Consider the following 22,472-nt stretch of genomic DNA (forward strand, 5'->3'; position numbering starts at 1 on the left):
CACACACCGGCAAACGAACAAATGGACTTCCAAAAATCTTCATTATGTAGAGCAATGCCTTCTTCATACTTTAGCCTTCAGGTCCCTAAAGAGTTAGCTTTGTGCTGGGCAGGAGCAAATGCCGGGAGAAAAAGCCAAGGATACATTCTCTTCCATCAGAAAAAGGAATCCATTTGCAAAGCAATATGCAAATAAGAAATAACTACGGGCTGCTTTTAAGTTAACAATTGCAGTCACAAAAATGAAGTTCCGGTTGAGATTCTGACCCTATGTCACCAACGCATGTCGCATGTCGGAAAAGAACAGGACCGACTCCCACTCAGGCGCCGAATCCATCGAGAAGCCTCTTATGAATTTGGTCGTCAACTAAAGTCTTGATTGACGGGACGTCTCGATAACTGGGGGACTAGACATACCATGTTGAGACTGGTAGAAGCTCAGTTACTGCTTGCAGGTGAAGTTAGAAAATCAAAAATGAAGGTGGGGATTAAAGTTGGGCGGCGCTTTCGCCTTCTCTGAACCGTGACTCATTCGGGCTGCCGTCGTTGCCCTGGGATACCAGGAGACGCCGGTCCTGCGCGTCCTGTATCTATGGAGACGACAACATGGCGGTGGTGTGAGCGTTGATCCCAGGCACACAGGGAGCGGCGCGAGTGGCCAGAGAAGGTATCTGTCCCGGGAGACCACCTCCTCGGGAGGTGGCCGGGGTCCCCTCCATGTCCTTCGGAGAGCCCCGTGGGACTGAGACTTGGGCGAGATCAATCAGACTGGGGATTCCTAAGAGAAAGGAGGAACAGCTCTAAGTATATGTTTTCTCTTCATTTTACCTGTTTCCTCCTTCTTTGACTCTCCACAACGACCCGCCACTTTTTCCACAAGTCATCTTAGAAATTTTTAGGTTGGAAATTAGACAAATAAAGGAAGCCGATGAAATATTTTTTCAAGTCCTTGAGATTAGAAAATTGGATTAAAAAAGACCTGCTCCCTGCCCAGTGTCTTCACAATAATTGCAGATATGTGAGTCTTTTGGAAGAGTGGTGCAGGCTAGTGTGGGGGTTATGATTGGTAATTATGGTAACGTAGGTTTGTCCACGGCTTTTTCAAGTTTCCTGTTTCATTCGAGCTTCACATCAGCTTTGTGAAATAGGCAGGATAACTCTCATTTCATAAGCGAGGGGACTGAGGCTCAGTGATCTGGAGAAACTTGCCCATCTCAAACGAATCTGAGTTGATGCTGGAAGCCAGCTTTCCTCGCTCCGGGCTCAGTGTTCATTCCCCCTAGCCCTCAGCCCTAAGTCTGCACCAGCTGTCTACCCCATCGTCTCTCATCTCTTCTATGCACTCTTGGGATGTTTCATGGGTTGATTGGAGACTTTTTCAGAGCCCTGAAGCAGGGGCTGTCTGTAGAAGCCCTGAGGTCACAGGCAGGCCTAAAGAGCCATCCAGTAGCAGACAAGTAACGGGACCCTCCTCCCTGTCTCCCCAACTCGCATTTCTTTCATTCCACCTGAATGTACACTTCACAGTTGAAGGTAGGGGTCTTGTCTGGTGCCTAACAGGCCCTCAGTAAATGCTTTGTGAATGAATGAATGAATGAGTGAGTGAGTGAGTGACTCTAAGATAAGCCCCTCCAGAAACTCTGGAGATGTTGCCAATTAAGAAAAACTGAATAACAGAATCTTTGCTCTGGATGGGTGGTGAGGAGGGGATGGGAGAATGTCTGATGGAAGTGTGTAAATTTCTAAAGAGTGACCATAAAATTGTTTACTAAAGCATAATATGTTATACTAAGGCGCTAACCTTCAAACTTGAAAAGGGATAATTTTAGGCCAAATAAAAGGCAATTCACATCTAATCATAAACCGTTGTAAGGATTAAAATACATGTGAAGGCCTTACAACACCGCCTGGCCCATCGTAAGTTCTTGGTAAATGTCAGTAGAAGTCGTTATTTATTTTCGAGATTCTTATTTGAAGAGGTGGGGAAGAGTACCGACTAGTCTGAAAAATAAACGTATGTTCAAAAAATAGATTGACACTGTGCAATATAGTATGGTAGCTACACCTAAGTGTGTGTGCCGAAGGAAGTCTGCTAAAGGAAGAGAGGATTTGACGAGATGGAGCCAGAGCCAGTTTGGGACATTTGTGTGTCCCCTAGAGCAGGGCCAGGCACCCTTCTGAGCACTTGGTGAAAGCTGTGGATGCTCTCCCTGGAAAAGAGCACATGTCCATACACGTGACATTTTGCATATAATTTGCCTATAATATTTGCATATATTTGCATATAATTTGCAGCTGCAGTCCATCCACAGATCCCTCTGCTTTAGGGGTCGATTCATTTATCCTTGGACTGAGTCATTATTTCAGTGACTGTTTCCTTTAAACCTGGACTACAGGTTGCGTACCATTAGAGGAAACCCAGAAGACTGAAAACCCTCCGGTCTCATTTGCCTCTTCTTTGCCCCTTATTCGTCTTCTCATAGGAGGCACAACACGGTCAGAAGAAACAAGTAGAGAGTAAAAGCCAGATAGAGGTAATATGCTTTAGTAACACTCACTGGGGGCCTGCTGAGAAATGCCGAGTGTGGCCAAAGAGGGCATGGCTGCATGGGCCTCGTCCCCAAGTCCCTCTTCTAAGTGCCTTTCCTGAATGGAGAGTCTCTAGGCTCCCAGGCAAAGCCGTGGATCTCGTATTCAGGCTTGTTCCTCATGGGGCCACCTCACACCTGTTGCCAGAGCTCCAAGGCAGGCGCTCCTCCGTGATAATGATGGCCAGGGAGAGTCTTCTCCATCGGCCTCTCTTTTTCAAGTCTTTCTTGTCTCGCCTCTGGTCTCTTCCCAGCTCCAAAGTGGCAGGAACTCCTGGCTAGCCAGAGTACTACCCTTGGATTTGTGTTCCAGGTGCCAGATGCTCACCCAGGCAGCCCCCCTCAAGAGGATTAGGGACAGCGGGGACTCCACCATGAACTCCGGATCATGCCTAAGTGCCAGCACGATGGCCATTCCCACCATCGCTGGCAGCAGCGCGGCCATGAGTGCCTGCAGCAGCAGTAGCATCAGTGCCCGTGTAAGGAGGCGTCCAGGGCCGTGGAGCAGGGCGCAGCAGGGCTAGGGGGAGGGGTGGCAGGGCAGGGGGGTGGGAATCTGAGAGGACCTGAGTCTCCTGTCTACACCCCAGCACGAGACCCTGCATAGATTGAGCACCAGGCTGACTGGAGCAGTGATAGCAGTGACAGTGGCCGTAATGAGGAGGAGAACTCAAGGGTAGTGATTGAGTATCCAGGAGTTCTCTCTTCCCACAGAAAGCTCTTCTGGTCTTGACCACTAGGACTTTGTGCTGGACCAATGCATGGATGTTGCTTACTTTTTGCAGCTCTGGGGGTTCTCTGTATGTGACAGCGCAGGGGTGGGGAGTGGGGGCGGTGACTGGAGGTGTGACTACGGGATACGACTTTGTGTTTCGTGCGGCGTGTGTCTATGTTGTGTGTGGATTCTTGTGTCTCCTTGGGTGTGCTGGTGGGTGCATTTGCTGCCCTGGGGACCAGGGGTCATCTCACCCCTCCATCTGTGCCATTTTGGGCTTGTTTGCTCTCAGATTCACACACTGCCCTGCCCTGCTTTGCTGTGAGCGGGCTGGAGATTGAAAAGTGGGAGGAATGGAGAAGCCTGGGTATTTCTCTTTCTCCCTCTCGGCTTTTGACAGTGTCTCCATCAGCAGCTGCGTCTCCCTGTGAATCCAGTCCCCACCAGACAGGCCTCTGGGCTCTGAGAACCCCATCCTGTCCCCTAACCTAGATGTGGTAGCACCTTCTTGATGTTGCTAACTTCGGGGTTACTTCACTCTCCCCTGGTTGTGCATTAAATTCCTTGTTTTGAACACCCAGAGTGGCTTCTGTTTTTCTGGTTGGACCTGACTGATGCACCAACTGGTGTTTATAATAAATTACCCTCGCTCCCCCACGTTGCCCTTTCTCCATAGGCAAATAAAATACTGTATTGGCCATCTGACACTGTAAATATTGAAACTGAGAGTGTGAGCTCCAAGAAGGAAGGGATTTGTCAGTCTTGTTCACCATTATAGTCCTGGCACCTAGCACAGTATCTGGTGTATAATAGGTAGTCAACAAATATTTGTTGAACGGATGAATACGTCCTTATGTTATGTAACTGTATAAAGGTGATACTTGGTCAAAGATAAAATAAGATGGCAGTGAGTTGAGCATTCATAGCAATGACTGTGGTAGGAAGAGGTACCTGGTTCACTCTCCTGTGTTCACCTTGCCGTCCTAGGGGTTCCCGTGCCCCTCGTCAAATAGAGAGGGGTTAGGGATCAGCCCACAAAAGGATGTTCCATTATAGACGGGACGCACTGGCACACTGCACCTCTAGCATCCTCAGGAGCAGTGCCTGGAGGGGCCCCAAAGTCAGGGCCTGGGGTGGAGTTGGTTGCAGGCAAATCGACTCCCTGCTCTGCTCCACCAGCCAGATGAGGGATGGGAGAGGGAATGGTGGCGTGTCTGTGTCGTCTGGAAAAGTGCCTGGGATAGAGCGCTCCAGCTAGGAGAGGCTGCTGTAGTGAAGGGCCAGGACAGGGAGAAAAAGGAGGAGGAGGCAGCACCCGAGGGGAGCGGTCCCTGAGGGTGCGCTGAGGAACAGAACAGGCAGACTAAGACTGCTAAGTGTGCCGGTTGGAATGGCCAGATGGGGTGGCCCAGGGAAGGCTTCAGGGGCAGGGTCGCAGGGAATCTAATTGGAAAACCATTCCAGTGACCTTGAAAGAGGTAATAGCCAACTCGAGGGCCTGCCTGCTCCTCACCTTCTCTCTCCAGACCATCCCCCAGGGGCAAGGGGTGATGTAATTCGTTACTTTCTGGAGGTGGGGAGATCTTTGCCCCTTCTCTGGGTCTTTGACTCAGACCTCACTAATGCATCCTTTCTTCTCCCCCTTCTCGCTGCCAACTGAACAGCCTGCCAGCTCCATGGACACTCAGATATGCTTCCCAGAGAAGCAGGACAAAGTGAGGAAGAGAGTCATCTGGGGCATTGAGGTGGCTGAGGAGCTGCAGTGGAAAGGCTGGGAGCTAGGGAAGGAGATCACCAAGAACCTCGTTCTGAAAAATCTCTCCTGGAAAATCCAGAAGATGAAGTACAGGTACCAGTGGGCGGGGTCAGAGACCCAGCGCCCGAGCCCTCAAGCCCCCAAAGCAGGCACTTAAAAAAAACAAACTTTTAAAATGTTATGTAAAATCAGAAGAGTGTACAAGACATGTACGGTTTGGATAATTATTGAAAGTGGAACCATGCGACCAGGTTGAATAATGGAATAATAACAGTGTCTGAAGCCCACCTTCTCCCATTACATGCCCCGCCCCTATTGGAACACCTTCCCTTCCCATAAAGGTACCCACCATCCTCACTATCATGATAATGATGTCCTTGCTTTTCTCAAATAGATTAACCACCTATATTTGCGTCCCTAAATGATATAATTTAATTTTACCTTCTTACGAACTTTAGATAAGTGGAATAATATGGTATACTTTTGTCATTCTTTTATTTTGCTCAATTATGTTTGAAGACTCATCCATGTGCAGCTATAGTTCATCCTTTTTAATTGCAGTATAATATTCCAACATATGCTTATATTATAATGTGTTCATTCATTCCTCTGTTGAGGGACGTTTGGGTTGTTGCCAGTTTGGGACTGTTATCAACAATCATGTATGCATCTCCCCTTGCACAAGTACAAGCGTGTTTCCAGGGTAGATACATAGGAGGAGAATTGCTGTGACTTAGAACATGTACGTATTTGCTTTGCGTAGCTAAAGTACCTATTTTCCAAAGTACCTGTATCCGTTTATATTCCCACCAGCCACATATGCGTTCTCATTCCTCCACATCTTTACCAACAATTGTTATTGTCACGATTTAAAATTTTTGCCAAAATGATAATTTGTTGTGGTTTTAATTTGCATTTCCCTGATTACTGATACAGTTGGGTGTCTTTTTGTATGTTATTGAATGTGAATGTGAATGTGTTAATGTTTGTGAAATTCCTGCTTAAGTCTGTCCTCATTTTTCTACTAGATCATGTTTTTTTTTTTTTTTTTTTTTTTTTGTAGAAGTTCTTATCCTGGGTACCAATCCTTTGTCAGTTATGTGTTGTAAATATCTTCTCCCACCTTGTGGCTTATCCTTTCCTCTCTTGATGTCTTTTGAAGAAAAGTTCTTCATTTCAAAGGAATCAAATGTATTGATCTTTTTATTTTATGGTTGATAATTTTTTGTCTTGCTTAAGAAGTCCTTCTCTACCCCTCCCTGGGTCATGATATTCTCCCACAGTATCTTCTAAAACCTTTATAATTTTGCCTTTCATATTTGTCTTTTATTTATATGGAACTGAATTTTGTGAATGGTTTGAAGTAGGGATCCAATGACATTTTTTCCTCAACCAAATGTCCGATTGTCCCAACACCATCTATTGAAAAGTTCATACTGTCCGTGGTGATCTCCCCCACCGCTGATGTATGGCGAGTGTCTGTATATGTGTGGGGCCATTTCTGAGCTCTCTATTTTGTCTCCTTGCTCTACCACTCTCTCCCTGAGTCAGTATCATTCTGAACTAACTATTAGAGCTTATAGTGAAGCTTGATACATGGTAGTGTAAGTCCTCCAACTTCGTTCTTATTCGATTGTCTTGGCTATTCTCGGCCCTTTGAACTTTCATATAAATCTTCAAATCAGCTTACACATAAAAAACTTTTTGAGATTTTGATTGGGATTTAATTGAATTTGGGGAGAATTGACATTATTAAAAATTGAGTCTTTCAATTCAGGAGACTGGTGTATCTTGATATTTATTTAGGTGTTCTTCCATATCTCTCAATAAAGTGTAAAATTTTCTCCAGAGGTGTCTTACATATCTTTAGTTAGCTTTATTCCCAAGTATTTATATTTTTGATGATGTTATATATGGTATCTCTTAAAGTTGTTTCATTTTCTGCATGTTCCTATTTTTTTAGAAAGTCATTTTTTTGTGTGTGAGGAAGATCACCCCTGAGCTAAAATCTGATGCCGATCCTCCTCTTTTTTTTTTTTCTGCGAGGAAGATTGGCCCTGAGCTAACATTTGTGCTCATCTTCCTCTACTTTATATGGGACGCCACTACAGCATGGCGTGACAAGTGGTGCATTGGTGTGCGCCAGGATCCGAACCTGCCAACCCCGGGCCGCCGAAGCGGAGTGCGTGCACTTAACCGCTTGCGCCACTGGGCCGGCCCCCAGGAAGTCATTTTTTATGTGGATGTCTTGTGCATAACCTTATTGTGTCCAGCAACCTTGATACATTCTCTCATTAATTCTAATCATTTGTTTGTCAATCTTCTTTTCCATGTACACATTCATATTTTATACGGAAATGGCATTTTTCTTTCTTCCTTTCCAATCCTTATGCCTTTTCTTTCTTGATCTTTCCTTGTTGTTAAACAGAAGTGGTTATAGAAGCCGGCCTTGTTTTATTCACGATCTCAAAGTGAAAGATTCCAATGTTTCACCGTTAATTTGGGTGTTTCCTGTAGTTGTTTTGTTCTGTTTTGTCTTTTTAGACTGTATCAGGTTAAGGAAATTCCCTTCTATTCCTAGGTTGCTGAGAGTTTTTCTCATAAATATATGTTGAAGTTTATCTAATATTTTTCTTTATTGAAGTGATCATTTAATTTTTCCTCTCTTAAATTGTTAATATGGTGGGTTACATTAACTGATTTTTCTAAACCTAAATATTCCTAGGATAAGCCCAACTTGGGCATGATTGAGTATCCTTTCTAGATATTGCTAAATTCTTTTGGCCAATATTTCGTTTGTGGGTGAGATTGGCCTGTAATTTTTGTTTCTTCTCTTGGCTCCTGCCTCTGTCAGGATTTGGTAACAATGTTATGATGGATTCACAGAATATGTTGGGCAGTGGTTCCTCATTTTATATTATCGGGAAATTAAGGCTGGAATTATTTTTTATCAAATGCTTGTTAGGACTTACTGTGAAGTCATCCAGCCTAGTGTTTTTTGTGGGAAGATTTTTGACTACTTATTCAATTTCTTTGATCATTTTTAGGTAGGGTGGCCATAAGATTTATTGTATAATTCTTGAGTCAGTTTTGCTAAGTTATACTTTCCTAGGAATGTGTTTCTTTCATCTAAAGTTTAACATTTATTGGTACAGACTTGTTGGCAATATCTTATTAATATTTGTGAAGTCTGTAGGATCTGTGGTTTGGACCCATCTTGGAGCCCTTGGAAAGGCATCCCCAGTACCTCTGTTCTCAGCCTTGGTTTCTCCCAGCTAAGCGCTCAGGCACTAGGTCACATCAAGGAGCCTTCCCCACCCCCGTCCCTGCTGACTCCCACGTGCACCAGAGGTACCAGTGCTGCTTCCTCGCAGCGCATCTATTCATTCAGTGCTCTGACATCCTGAAGTGAAGGGCTGCCAGAAAAGTTGTAGGATGAGGGAGACAGGTCCTCCTGTGACAGAATCCCCTTGTTTCCCCCTCCATAGTCCTAAGGACCCAGCCTCCTCAGCTTTCCAGGGTCTTCCCTAACCTTTCTCCTCGTTCTAGTTTTCTGAGCAATGATCCTGAATTGCTTATCTCCTGGCTCTCTCCCGCAGGCCCCCCAAGACTAAGTTCTTCTTCACGGTCATCCCTCAGCCCATCTTCCTGAGCCCGGGCATAACCCTCACGCTCCCCATCATCTTCCGGCCTCTGGAGGAGGTAAGGTCTGCCACGGCGAGCAGAGAGCAGGGAGGGACACAGGCACAGTGACCTTGGAACAGGAGGCCGGGCAGAGCAGCAAGGAGCTCCCACACACACACAGCCTGCCAGCTGGAGGAAAAACTCCAGCTTGGGAAGCCCTGGAGGGGCTCAGACCCTAAACTCACTAGACAGAGGGGGTTCCCAGTTGGATGTTGGAGGTTAAACGCTGTGCTACTGAATCATCAAAGCCCTAGATTCCTTGGCCTCTTCCTACTCTCAAAACATTCCCCCAAATATGTTGTTCCTCACAAAAGAGGCCCCATATCTCTGAGACCAAGACAGTGTTGGAGCATAGGTAACTGACCCTCTCCTCAGAGACTGAGATGGAGGGCCATGGCCCAGCCCATCCCTCAGTGGTTGTGCTGGGGAGATGGCCAAGGGCTAGAGTGGGATGTGTCGTCCCTGAGTCCCACCCAGGTACCACTGACCAGGGACTCCCTCTGCCCCCGACCCCCCGCACTGCAGAAGGAGTACATGGACCAGCTGTGGTTTGAAAAAGCAGAGGGAATGTTCTGTGTGGACCTGAGGGCCACCCTGCCTTGCCACAATCTGACCTGCCCACCATTCCTGCAGTTGCCCATGTGTGCCGTGGGGGACACGGCCGAGGCCTGGTTCTGCCTGGACAATGTGGGGTGAGGGGAGTGGCTGAGGCTCAGAAGTGTGCAGAGCGGGAACCATGAGGAGGGTTCCTGGGAGCGGGAGAGACTGGTGTGTCTGGAGGGGGCAGGGGGTGGGGGGAGTAGAGAGGGCTGCCCAGCATCTCCATCTTTCTAAAGCAAGGGCAGCGGTCAGAATGAGCCCGGTGGCTCTGACCTGCACCCCCCTCCAGGGACCTGCCCACCTTCTTCAGCTGGGACTTCCCCAGCCCGTTCCAGATGCTGCCCACCACGGGGCTGCTGGAGCCAGGCCAGGCCTGCCAGATCAAGGTGACCATTCAGCCCCTTATGGCGATCATCTATGAAGTTCAAGCCACGTGCTGGTACGGGGAGGGCAGCAAGCAGAAGAGCAGCATCCAGCTGCAGGCTGTGGGTGAGGCCCGAGCTCTCACCTGTCCCCAGGGCTCACCTGTGCACCTCCCTGGGTCTCAAAACCTCACTGTGCCACCTACCCCACCTGCCACCCTGGCCTGGCCCCCATGGGACCTCCGGCAGCTTCCTGCCCTCCCCCCACCCTTCAGGCTTTGCCTTTTCTTTGCCCTCCTTGGTGTCACAGGCCAATGTTTCCCTGGGGACACCTGCTTTCTTCGAGGGGCTGTTCAGCAGGGGCCGCAGGGGCCCTGGTGGGTTTCTCCTCAAGACCCCCCATCTCTGCCCCAGCCAAATGCGCCCAGCTGCTGGTGAGCATAAAGCAGAAGCGACCAGAGGACCAGGATGTCGAAGGCTTCCAGAAAGTGCTGCACTTTGGCTCCGTGGCTGTGGGCTGCACTGCCAAGAGGCAGATCAAGCTGTATAACCCGTCAGTGGTATGCGACCTGTGTATGTGGGGGGGGGGGCAGAACAACCCCGAGGGGCTGTTCAGTCAGGGGCCACAGGGCTGGGTGCTCCGAAAACCCGCCGCCTTTACAGCATACGCCTTTCTCTTCATACCCTTGGCCCCACGCCTCACGTCACCTATGTCTGTTGATACACACGTGTGTCAACAGGTGTCCCCCTCTCCTCTCAGCTGGAGGCTGGGCTGGGGTATTGCTTGACCCCCAGAGCAACCCCAAGAGCAGCCCTAAGATTGTCCTGACTCCAGGACCCCAACTAGCCTTTATGGTACCTTTGGGAAAAGAAAAGCGTGCCCCCTCTGGGTGGTCCCTGTGCAGGGCACACAGCTTGGTCCCTTCCTTCCTCCTGGTGAACGTGGCCTCACCCCACACTCAAAGCTGACAAGTGGGGTGCAGGCTGGATGCCAGCTGCCCTCACTCCCTGAGTGGGGCACCTCTATAATGGCAGACTGCCCCACCCTGTGACCTGACCCTTCCTGTCCCCACCTGGCCCCGCAGGTGAGCGCCCCCTTCAGGATTGAAATGGCCTCAGACACACTGGCCAAAGACCAGGCCTTCTCGTGCCCCACGGCCCATGGCATCGTGCCCCCAGGAGAGAAGAGATGGGTGTCGGTGTTCTTCCACCCCGAGACCCTGGACGTCAGAACTATGGACTACTTGTCCATCATGCCCTCTGGCTGTACCTCCCAAACCCTGCTCCAAGTCGTTGGTTTCTGTAGAGGTACTGGCAACCCCAGGACGCTGCAGTCCCCAGGAGCAGCCCACACTTAGGATGGCAAGTGCTCCTTGCCTGCTCCTAAGAGCCGGATGCCTCCTTGCCCTTCAGCCTGGGTGTCTGCTGCCCCCTGGTGGGCTCAGTGAGGAATCAGTTGCAGACACCTGGAGATGTTGCCACCCTCGCCCCTGGTGATGCTGGAGTTCTGCTCAGGCCACCGGGGCTCCTGGCCTTTCCAGCCTCCCATCTCCCGGCAGCACCACCTCCCATGAGTTGGACCCTTTCTGAGACATCCTTGGGGAGGCTGGTACCCCAGCCCCACCCAGGTGGCAGGGCCCACTCACGGGGACCGCATCTCCTACGCCCAGGTCCTGATGTGTCCCTGCAGCACTACTGCGTCAACTTCAGCTGGGTCAACCTTGGGGAGCGCTCTGAGCAGCCCCTGTGGATTGAGAACAAGTCGGACTGTACGGCCCACTTCCAGTTTGCCATTGACTGCCAGGAAAGTGTCTTCAGCATCAGACCTACCTTTGGGACACTGGTGGGCAAGGCCCGCAAGACCCTGCACTGTGCCTTCCAGCCCACTCACCCCATCATCTACTTCCGGCGGGTGGCCTGTCTCATCCACCACCAGGTGAGAGGTGGGAGACAGGGGAGGAGGGGCTCCCCTAGGAGCTGGAGGGGCCCCTCTGAGGCCTAGTGATGAAGGCAGTGCTTGATGCTCACTCTCTTGTGTTCTGGAACTTCTGGGGCTGTCTGCCTGGATCATCTCCTCCAGGGCCCCAGCCTAGCTTTTGGAGAGAGAGCATGGGCGGGGCACATGAAGCCCAGTCTGGGCCAGGTGGATGTGTCCATCTTGCCCTCACTGTTGCCAGGCCAGGGACTGTTCTGCTGCTGCTGCTGCTGCTGGGCTGTGAAGAGGGGGGATTGGATCTCACCCCACACAGCATGTGCAGGGCAGAGAGTCTTGAAGCGAGGACCCCAACCCAGGCTCCTGGGCAAGGTGGTACAAATGGTGCCCTGGCCAGCTGGTGCCTGGCCAATGTGGCGAGTGGGGGCTGAAATCTAGCTGCTCATGGACAAATGTCATAGGGCCCGCTGTTCCTGGACCTGCTCGGGACCTGCCACTCAGACAGCACCAAGCCTGCCATTTTGAAGCCTCAGCACCTCACCTGGTACCGCACACACTTGGTACGGGGCCTAACGCTCTACCCTCCTGACATCCTGGGCATCATGCTGCACGAGAAGAAGTTGGAGCAGGATAGGAGCGGGGCCCTCATGATTCCCACTGAGGTATGGTGACCCCTCTGGGTCCCCCGGAGGCAGGCTACCTTCCCCAGGTGCATGCTTTCTTCTCTAGCAATTCTTGGGCAGTCCCGTGCCGCCATTAGTAGTTGGGGGTGACCTGTGTGGAGCTCTTGTAGCCTTTTCCAGAAAGGAGCCTGCAGATCAAGGGCAGCGGCAGGGGAATGGCAGTTGGTCTCTCCCCACGCAGGACCTGGAGGACACGCCAGCCCCGCAGTATCCCCTCATCCCCCCCATGGCTGAGTACTTCTTCGACGGCAGCAATGACATGGCCATATTCCCCCCGCCCGTCAGCATAGAGCCTGTCGAGGTGGATTTTGGTGCCTGTCCTGGGCCCGAGGACCCCAGCCCTGTCCCCCTGTGCCTGGTGAACCACACCAAGGGCAAGATCACCGTGGTCTGGACGCGCAGGTCCGACTGCCCCTTCTGGGTGACCCCAGACACCTGTGATGTGCCCCCGCTCAAGTCCATGGCCGGGCGCCTCCACTTCCGGCCGCCTTACCCCAACACCCTCTACGCCGTGGAGCTCGAAGCCTTCGCTGTCTATAAGGTGTGTGCAGGCAGACGAAATGGGGAGAGACAGGGTCTCTGGCCTGGAGCCTGAATGGCAGGGTGGGGTTGGAGGGGGTGACGGATGGCTGCAGTAGGATCCTTCCTCTCTGCCAGGCTCTTCTCCTTGGCTGGACAGCGGCCTTACTGGTTTATCTTCTCCCAGCCTCAAGGCAGCCAGGCCTGCCTTGGCTGGGGGGCTTCTTGGCCCATCTGATTATGTCTCATTCATATGTGGCCTCCCACACCCTCCAGAGGGAGGACTCAGCTAGGGTCAAGCCCTTTGGGAAAATTTGGTGCACAGGGAGTAGCTCCCTGAGGCTCCTGGCTAGAGGGACTCCTGGCTTTTCTCTAGTCCTTGAAGCAGGAAGTGGTACCTCTAGAAGAGCCGTGGGCAGGATCCATATCGTGGGGGACAGAGTCAGGGGCACCGGTGATTAGGCGTGTGCGGGAGGGGCTTCTAGCACAACTTCTGTTTGCCAGGGAATCAGAGCACAGGCTGTCCCCAGCCTAGGACACATCAGTTCTGCCCTTTCCCTCCCTTCTCAGCTCTGCCTACCCTGCTATTCTCTCCCACTGGCCCAGGTCCAGGGGCCAAGAGAAGAGTAGAGCAGTGCAGTCAAGATCAGAGTCCCTTACCAGCTGTGTGACCCTGGGCAAGTCCCTTAATGCCTCTGAGCCCTGGTCTTTTCATCTGCAAACTTGGGGTCATGTCCGAACTTTCGAGAAGGCTTTCCAAAGCTGAGTCTTGCATTACCTCTGTTCCAATTCCTTGGCAGTGGGGGAATGGGGAGGTTTGTAGGAATAAGATGGTGGACACCTGGCTTGGCTGGGGCTGAGCCCGTCAGATTTTCAGGCTACAGGCTCTAGCCCTATGCTGTCGGATACGGCGGCCACCAGCCCCAGCTGGCTACTGAGCACGTGGAGTGTGGCTGGTCCAAACTGAGATGTGCTGTGAGCATAAGAGACACGCCAGATTTCCACTACTTAGCACGAAAAGCGTGCAAAATATCTCACACGTCACTTATATATTGATTATGTGTTGAAATGATAAGATTTTGGATCTATTGGGTTAAATAAAACATATTATTGAAACTAATTCCCCATGTTTCACTGTGTGACTGTGGCTGCTGGAACATTTGAAATGACGTCTGCGGCTTACATCTGTGGCTCGCGTTCTGTTTCCATTGGCTGGCGCTTCTCTAGGCGCATTCCTGCAGGATGAATGTGGCTTTCACATCCCAGCCCCAGCCTCGTCCCGGGCTGTCGTGAGGATTATGGAGCATGTTTGCCGAGTGCTCAGTGCATGGCTGTGATGACTGTTGTTCCCTGCCCTGTCTTCCCAGAGCCCCAGGCAGGACTCTCGCAGTACAGGGGGGCAAGTTGGGGAGCCCCCAAGGTCGGACGCAGGGTCCTGAGCTTGTCTGTGGGTCTGGCCCCTGCAGGTGCTGCAGAGCTACAGTAATATCGAGGAGGACTGCACCGTGTGCCCGTCCTGGTGCCTGACGCTCCGGGCTCGAGGCCACAGCTACCACCCCAGCTTGGAGCACCACGTCCCCCAGTATTCCCTGGATGCCCCCAAGGTAGAGGCAGTGGGAGGTGGGACGGGGGAGCCTGGCTTCCGCTCTTCCCTCTCTGATGGCCTCAGAAACACATCCCACCACCCTCCCCGGTCGTCCCACCCTCCCCACCGCCAGCCCCGGGGCTCTGGGCCAGTGGAGGACTCTCTCTGGGGCCTCAGCACTGGGCCTGGGGAGAGTCTGGGGCTTGGACTGCTGGCTCCTCCCTGCTCCATCTGAAATACTCTCTGGTCCTCTCACACTGAGCTTAAAACTCTCCAGTCCCTTCATTTGTCCTGTTTACTGAGCACCTGCTGTGCCCCACGTTCTGGACTAGGCCCAAGGAATACGACCACGCACACCATGAGCCCCTGCCTTGGGGGACCGCCGAGGCCTGCGGGGGTCACAGAGCTGGCCCCTTGGCTTAGCCCCTTCTCAGGGAGTCGTAATTCCCAGGCCTCTCTGGAGGGCCCCTGGTGGCCCTGGCTGACCCGAGCAGCAGGATGACATAGGGCTTAAAGCACAGACCCTGGAACCAGACAGCCACGTTCCAATTCTGGTTTCTCCCTTGATGCCTCTTTCCAGCTTCTGATACTATTGTCAGGCTTTTCATCAGTGTTTTTTTTTTTTGGTAAGGAAGATTGGCCCTGAGCTAACATCTGTGCCAATCTTCCTCTATTCTACATGTGGGACGCCTGCCACAGTATGGCTTGATAAGCAGCGGGTAGGTCTGTGCCCGGGATCCAAACCCGTGAACCCCGGGCAGAGTGCGCAAACTTAACCACTACGCCACCGGGCTGTCCCCTCATCTGTCTTTGCTACCCTCGTGCCTCGTATTGCTGGAAAGGTGCCACTTTGGGACAATGTGCTTGGGGGCGATCTTGCTCCTCCCACCAGCTACACTTCTGCCCTCTAGTCCCAAACCTACTCCACCCGCAAGATTCAGCTCGGGGCACCCCTTCCTGAGGCCCTCCCTGACGGCACAGGGTTCCCCTCACCGACCCCCCATCCCTTTCCCTTGACCAGTTCCTCCCAGAGGTCTGTGGCCTCTCCTGCAGTCCAGCAGATTCTGGGCCCATGTCGCCCCCTCGCCGTCTCACACAGTGCACATGTTACCCCAGCTGGATGGATGGGGCGCCCTGGGCAGTGATTCCAGGCCTCGTGTTGCCTAGCCTGCTCAGCTCTCAGCCTGGCACTGGCCACACCTGAGATGCTGATGGAGTGGTTGGAAGCTGGGCTTGTGAGGGCTTTCCCTTTCTCAAAGGGGGTTTCCCCTCAGCCACCTGCATGAGAATCGTCTAGAAGGGGCTGCTTACCCCAGAGCTTCTGGACCAGGATCTCTGAAAGCGGGTTCTCCAAAGGATGATTTGAGGGCACGCTAAAATGCCACAATTTCTACTTAACCTTGAGAAGGATCTCAGAAGCTGGAGTTTCCCAGAGCCAGGTCCTGGGGCCACCCCCTCTCACTGTCTGGAAGTCTCTGGAGGACAGAAGCATTTTTTGGTGCGAGGCTATGGCCTCCCACCATTCCCTGCTCCCAGGGCCTTGGCTGGAGTGTGTGGAGGCATCTTGGATCTCCTTGCAGATGGCCCCACCTGAGCCCACACAGACTGCCCTGACTGTGTGTATGGGGGGTGGGGGGAGGCGTAGATCTGAGCTTGGGTCCCTCTTCTCTCGCACCCCAGCTATTTCCTGCAGTGTCCCCCGGCGACCCCTCCTACCGCAGCCTGCTCCTGGTCAACAAAGGCTCCACGCTCCTCACCTTCAGCCTGGCCCCCAAAAGCAGCTCAGACATCTCCCTGCGGCCCAGCTCAGGCCTCGTGGCCCCTGGGGCCCACCAGATCTTCCTCGTCTGTACCTACCCCAAGGGCAATGCCTGGAAGCAGCACACGTTCTACTTGCAGTTCAATTTTGGCCCCCAGTATCTCAAGGTGGGAGGCAGGGGAAGGGGACTGGGTCCTTGGGAATGGGCCGTAGTCTGGGGCTTCCTTTTTCAAAGCCACATTCTGGGGTTGGCCTCTAACGCTCCCCTACAGCAGCCGAGGGGCCGCTTCTCCTTCAGGAAGTGGCAGAGCAGGGGGAGGACCCCTTGGCCACATTTGTGAATAGCTATCCCAGCCCTCAGGGCCCTGCCCGTCCACCTCAGGGGGTCTAGGACAAGGAAAAGGGCGCAGAGGTCCCAAAGGAAGGAGCAGGGGCAATGCAAGACTCATATCTGCAGGAGGTAGAGGGGTGTGTGGGGCCAGGCCATGGAAAGGGTCCAGAGTGGTGGACCCGTGCCTGCCCCATGAGATGGTCTGTACATCCTCTCTCGGTCCCTGAGTTCTTTCCAAGAACCATCTTCTGGGTCAGTCGCTACTTACTCTGCCTTTGGCAGAAGCTGCCCAGGCCCCGGCTGGCAGAGGGCCTTTTGCTGCCCTCTCCAAGGGGGAAAAGCTGCCCCTCTGTGGCTTCCTGGACGTGTGGGGGAGCCAGGGCTGTGGGGTGAGGTCAGGGCACTGCCCTCCCTCCTCTGGCCCCAGGAGGTGAGCATGCAGAGCCGGGAGGAGCCACTGCAGCTGAGGCTGGACGCTGGCAGAAGCATCTTCTTCAAGCCCACCTGGGTGGGCTGCTGCTCCACCAGCCTCTCCACCTGCCGCAACCCCTCGCGTCTGCCCCTGGAGTTTGAGTGGAGGGTCTCCCAGCAGCACCGAAAGATGCTGGCCGTCCAGCCTGCCAGGGGGCTTATCCAGCCCAACGAAAGCCTCGTGAGTGCCCTGCCCCACTGCCAAGGGCTGGAGGGAAGGGTCCCTGTCATTCTCACTGTCACCATCATCTCTTACTCACGCCTCTCAGGGTCCAGGCTTACTGTGTGACCCCAACCACTCAATCCTAGTCACCTCCCCCAGCCTTGTGAGGAGGTACCACTGTTACCATCATCAGTTTACAAAGAGTTGAGACTTAGAGAAGAAAACGCCACTTACTAAGATTATAAATTAGGAGGCCCAGAGCTGGGACTTGAACTAGGGTTTCTAATGCCAGTGTCCGGGGGAGAGTCCACTCTCCATCCATAGGCCCCACAGCTGTGAGATCACTAGGGGGTAGTTTGGAGCAGCTGGATTTGGGGCCAAATGGGTGGCTATCATTAAGGAGTGAGAAAGAGGACTTCTAGAGGCCCAGTAGCAGCCCGGAGGGGGGCACGGGCTGGGACCCACACTAGCAGACCCCCATCCCTAGAGGGCCTTATAGACTAGTTGGGGAGGCCAAGCTTGGGCCCAGAACCAGCAACGCCTGGTGTCTGTAAGAACCCAGGGGAAATAATCAGCGAGGTGAGAGACCACACAGGCTCTGGAGTCAGCCATGAGAGTCCACACCCCAGCCCCCTCTAGGTGCCTCACCAGCTGTGTGACCTTGGGCTGGTTACCCCACTTCTCTGAGTGTCCACTTTCTCCTCAGAAAACGAGGCACTAAAATAATACCACTTAGCTCGTGGGGATAAAAGATTGAGGGGCTTAGGGAGATAATGTAATATGTGATGTGTGTGAAGTGCCTGGCACAGGGCAGACACTCAGAAAGGGTCACCATAGCTGGATATCCTGTAATCGGACCTCAGATGGCTAGGAGCCTGGCCGGGGTGGTTCCTGGAGATCCCCATGCAGGGATAATCTCTGTGACCCCAGACGCTGACATGGACCTTCAGCCCTCTGGAGGAGACCAAGTACCTGTTCCAAGTGGGGCTGTGGGTCTGGGAAGGCGGCCTGCCCCCAAACACCAACCCCCCCGCCACCACCCACTACATGCTCCGGCTGGTGGGCATGGGCATCACCAGCAGCCTCTCTGTGAGTGGGAGAGCCCTGGCGGGTGGGGGTGGGAACAGTGGCCGGGGCACAGGTGGGAGGGAAGACCCCAGGGTGCCCGACTCCAAGAGGGTAGAGGATGGGAGCCCTCTGGCCCTCCGGCCCGCACCCTGGACCTGCCCTTCCTGGGGATTCTCTGAGGCCAGGGGTGGGAAAGCTGGCACCGTGGGCCTGGGGGAGCCCCCGAGCCTGGGCTGGCTGAGTCTGGCCCTCAGGCCAAGGAAAAGGAGCTGGACTTCGGGAACATGCTGGTGAACAGCAAGCAGTCCAGGCTGCTGGTGCTCCTAAACGCCGGCAGCTGCACGCTCCACTACCGCCTCTTCCTGCAGCAGCGCAGCCCCGAGCTCGTCGGCGACGGTACCCTCGGTACCCTGGGCCGGGACTGGGGCCAGGGAGGCGGGCCGTGAGGGGCAGTGGTTCAGACTGGTTGACCAGACCCTGGTTTGGGGGCCAGCAGAGCACTTGGTGCTTCCACTTTCTAGATGCGTGGCATTGGGCGGGTGACTGTCCTCTCTGAGCCTTAACTTCCTCGTCTGTAAAACGGGGCTATGGTGGCACCTACCTCGCGGGGTTGCCAGGTGTAGCAAAGGGCTTAGCAGGTTCCAGTGACGCAGAGACAGGTCCCCTCTGTCTTGGTCTGGGAGGAGAGACTCTGCTCCCTACTTTCTAGCTCAGGGCCTGCTCTCCTGCCAGTGCTCTTCTGGCCCGGGGGAGGGTATTTGGGAAGGAGCAGGAGGAGAGGCTGGCCTCCCTGGCCTGCACTGAGGGCCTCCTCTGCCCTGACCCCACCTGGGTCATCCCTGAGCAGCTCTGCAGCTGGACCGTACAGAGGGGAGCGTGCCAGCCCGGTCCCAGGACACCATCTGCCTGACCGCCTGTCCCAAACTCCAGGCCCAGTTCTCCTGGACCATCAGCTACTCTCTCCTCTCCCACAGAGGTACTGGGCCATCTGACGCAGAGAGTGAGGACCAACGAGGAGAGGGGGAGGGCTGTGGGAGCAGGACTTGGGGTGGAAGGATGCTGAGGGTCCAGACAGAGCTAGCAGAGTGCGAGCGTGCTAGGGTGTGCCTTTGTCTGATGTACATGCCTTTTTCCACCCACATCTGTCTGTGGGGGCGTCCGTGTCTGTGTGTGCTTGAGCTCTGGAGGACTCAACATGAAGAGCTTGGAGCTGTGCTCATTTATTGTGGGATCTTAGATCCTCAGCTACCCTGGGGCTCAGCCTTCTCCTCCGTAAAATGGAGTTGTTACCAGCCTCCCCCAGTCCTGCTGGGAGGAATCCAGGCAGCACAGAAGAGCCACCGAGAGTGTGGGCTCGAGCCAGACTGCCTGGGGTTGGACCCCGGCCCCAGCGCTGATTAGCCATGTAACCTTAGCAAGTTGTTTAACCTCCCTGTGCCTCAATTTCCACATCTGTAAAATGGGGATATTAACGGTGTGCAGGCAAGAGAAAGGAAGTACTGAGACATGCTACCACATGGATGAACCTTGAAAACATTACACCAAGTGAAAGAAGCCAGGCACAAAAAGCCACATATGTATGACACCATTTAAGTGACAAGTCCAGAATAGGCAAATCCCTAGAGACGGAAAGTAGATTCGTGGTTGCCAGAGATGAGGGGAGGGGTGAATGGAAAGTGACAGCTACTTGGTACCAGGTTTCTTTTTGGGGTGTTGAAAATGGTCTAAAATTAGATAGTGGTGTTGGTTGCACAACTCTGTGAATATATGAAAAACCACTGAATTGTGCGCGTTAAAAGGGTTAATTTTATGGTGTATAAATGATATCTCAATAAAGCTGTGAGTAAGAATTACTAGTTTGAAAACAAATCACGGTGGACATTCAATACACTGATGTGTGGGAAGCACTTAGGACAAGGCCTGGCATGGAAAAAGCATCAGTCAAGGGTCAGCCGTTGTCGGAAGCATCCCGGAGCCTGGGAGACACCTGCTGCTCCTGACCAGGGTCCTGGGACAGGGGGCCCCGGGGGCCCTGCACCCTCAGCCTGCACGCCCCGCTCCGGGCGGTGAGCTTGCTCTCCTCTTCCACATCCCTTTCCCCCAGATAACAAGGTTGGGGAGAAGCAGGAGCTGTGTCACGTGTCCCTGATGGCCGTGTACCCCTTACTGTCCATCCTGGATGCCTGCTCCATGGGCAGTGCCGAGGGCATCACCCGGAAGCACCTGTGGCGCCTCTTCTCCCTGGACATGCTCAACAGTTACTTGGAGCGCGACCCCACGCCCTGCGAGCTCACCTACAAGGTGCCCACCCGGCACAGGTGAGCTGGGCCTGGGGAGGGGCAGGGCCCATCTGGAGATGTTCTTGGGGCTTTCTGCCCACACCCCAGCACCAGGAGCTGTCCAAGAAGTGGCTCCCTATCTCCCCCCAACTTCTTGCCCGTCCCTGGAGGGGCCTGGAGAAGGCAGGGATTGACTGGAGGTCGAAAGTGCCAGCCCACCCCTACCCCTGAGTCCCAGATTCTCCAATTCCCACCTGGAGGGAGATGAGTGCCAAGCCAGCCACCCCTGGGAGGGCCCCATCCTGTCACCATCCCTGTCTCTGAACCCGCTTCTCTGCTCCACACAGCACAAGCCAGATCCCCCACGTCTTCACCCCTCTGAAGCTCGACTTCAATTTTGGGGCAGCACCGATAGAGGCCCCACCTTCTGTGGTGCTCCTGGTCCTGAAGAACAGTGGAGTGGTGCCCCTGGACTGGTATGGCTGGCTGGAGGGGGATGCTAGGGGGCCCAGGAGGCAGGTGCTGGAGGCTTTCTCTTGCTGATGGTAGGCTTGGCTGCATGGTGTCTGTGAAGAGCGGGACCCCCCAGTGATGGGGTGTGGAAGCCAGGGTGGGGCCGGGCTTGCCCAGCAGGACACCGGAGCTGTCACTGGCTGAGACGCATCAATGGTCTCAGCAGTGGTGGAATCAACCTGATGAAGACTGGCACGTTCATCTTCATAGCTTCATGAACAAGAAACATCCATTGAGCATCTGCTGCATGCCAGGCACTGTGCTAGGCCCTGGGGCACCCCTGAGGGAGCCCTGGTCCAGGGGGGCTGGGCCTGCATGAGGGCGAGTTGAAGGTCTCTGGTGAGGAACGACAGGGATCTGCTGCCACCGAGCCGGTGTCGGGGAGGATGGCCTGGCTGAGTGAAGCCGTGTGGGGCTACGGGAAGGGTGGAGGCTGGCCCCGGGGCGGGCTGCACTTCTCCAGTCACAAGGGGCCCAGGCCCGGAGACCTGAGCCCACCATGCCTCGCCCTTCCTGTGCTGCACTTTCCTCCCCCTGGAGCCCCAAACTTGTGCCCAGCGAACATCCCGTTTCCACACCAGGGCTTTTTCTTGTTCTTCCTCCCTGCCTCCACCACGCCCCTTGATTTCCTAGTTAACTTCTTTTTGATGACTTCCAACTTCACTTGGCTAAAGGGAGGTGAGGAAGATGTGTCCCGATCTGGGTCAGGCCTGGGAGAGAGAGCCGGGGGCCCAGCCTGGGCATGACAGTGGGAGGATGAGAGTGAAAATACACAGGCAGGGGCATCTGTGGTCTCAGGAACCCTCCTGCCTGAGCAGAGTCTTAGGGTGTGTGGGGGTGAAGCTGGAGTGGGGCTGCATCGTCGGGGTACAGTGGCCGCCCCTTACTGTCTGGATTGCCCGGCCCCTCCGTGTGGTGGAGGTGCCTGGGGAAGCTGGTTTCTTAGGTGGCTCCTGTCTGAGAAGTGCGGGGACTGTGAGTAACAGAGCTCTGGGCCCTGAATGACTGAGGAGGCTTGGCAGGCAGGGCTGCTGGCCAGGTGGGGCCGGATCCACCATTCACTGGGCTCTGAGTGGCCAGGAGCCAGGCCCTACAGGGCTCGGGGGCGGGGGCAGGGAAAGCGGCGTTGGCCTGCATCCTGGCGTGCAGCAGGGTATTTTGGTGGGTTGTGCGTGTGTGTGTTTGTGTAGGAGCAAGCCAGCTCACACTCTCGGTGGAGAGGGTCCAGGTGGCTGGAAACCGAGGCGAGAGGAAAGCCAGGCAGGGTGCCCACTGAGCTGAGCCGTCCGTCAGGAGACCATCTGAGGTTCAGGAAGGCAGTCCGTGCTCCTTCCAGAATTCTGAGCACAGGCAACCTTCCTTGGAAGGCTGGACTCTCCTGGCTTTTTGTGTTGTTGTGTTTCCTTTCAGTTTCTTAGAAGGCTATTTTTGAAAATTCGAGCCGGTCTCTGCTGAGCTCATAAA

The 22,472-nt window shown here is 53.9% G+C and overlaps 1 protein-coding gene across 1 annotated transcript in view; it reads left to right on the forward strand.

Moving 5' to 3' along the window:
• Positions 1 to 2,892: 2,892 nt before the first annotated feature.
• CFAP65 (cilia and flagella associated protein 65) overlaps positions 2,893 to 22,472 on the forward strand; it is a 32,196-nt gene continuing 12,616 nt past the window's right edge. The window contains exons 1-18 of the mRNA XM_087424808.1: positions 2,893 to 3,066; positions 4,967 to 5,151; positions 8,658 to 8,760; positions 9,268 to 9,434; positions 9,632 to 9,831; positions 10,119 to 10,264; positions 10,790 to 11,012; positions 11,375 to 11,640; positions 12,099 to 12,299; positions 12,502 to 12,861; positions 14,306 to 14,443; positions 16,105 to 16,350; positions 16,942 to 17,166; positions 18,079 to 18,237; positions 18,471 to 18,621; positions 19,064 to 19,192; positions 20,321 to 20,534; positions 20,843 to 20,971. Coding sequence (XP_087280934.1) covers positions 2,908 to 3,066; positions 4,967 to 5,151; positions 8,658 to 8,760; positions 9,268 to 9,434; positions 9,632 to 9,831; positions 10,119 to 10,264; positions 10,790 to 11,012; positions 11,375 to 11,640; positions 12,099 to 12,299; positions 12,502 to 12,861; positions 14,306 to 14,443; positions 16,105 to 16,350; positions 16,942 to 17,166; positions 18,079 to 18,237; positions 18,471 to 18,621; positions 19,064 to 19,192; positions 20,321 to 20,534; positions 20,843 to 20,971 — 3,401 coding nt within the window. The 5' untranslated portion in view covers positions 2,893 to 2,907. The remainder of the gene's footprint in view (positions 3,067 to 4,966; positions 5,152 to 8,657; positions 8,761 to 9,267; positions 9,435 to 9,631; positions 9,832 to 10,118; positions 10,265 to 10,789; positions 11,013 to 11,374; positions 11,641 to 12,098; positions 12,300 to 12,501; positions 12,862 to 14,305; positions 14,444 to 16,104; positions 16,351 to 16,941; positions 17,167 to 18,078; positions 18,238 to 18,470; positions 18,622 to 19,063; positions 19,193 to 20,320; positions 20,535 to 20,842; positions 20,972 to 22,472) is intronic.

The sequence above is a fragment of the Ceratotherium simum genome, chromosome 37 (genome assembly GCF_057802395.1).
Source record: "Ceratotherium simum simum isolate JZ-2026a chromosome 37, ASM5780239v1, whole genome shotgun sequence".
NCBI lineage: Eukaryota > Metazoa > Chordata > Mammalia > Perissodactyla > Rhinocerotidae > Ceratotherium > Ceratotherium simum.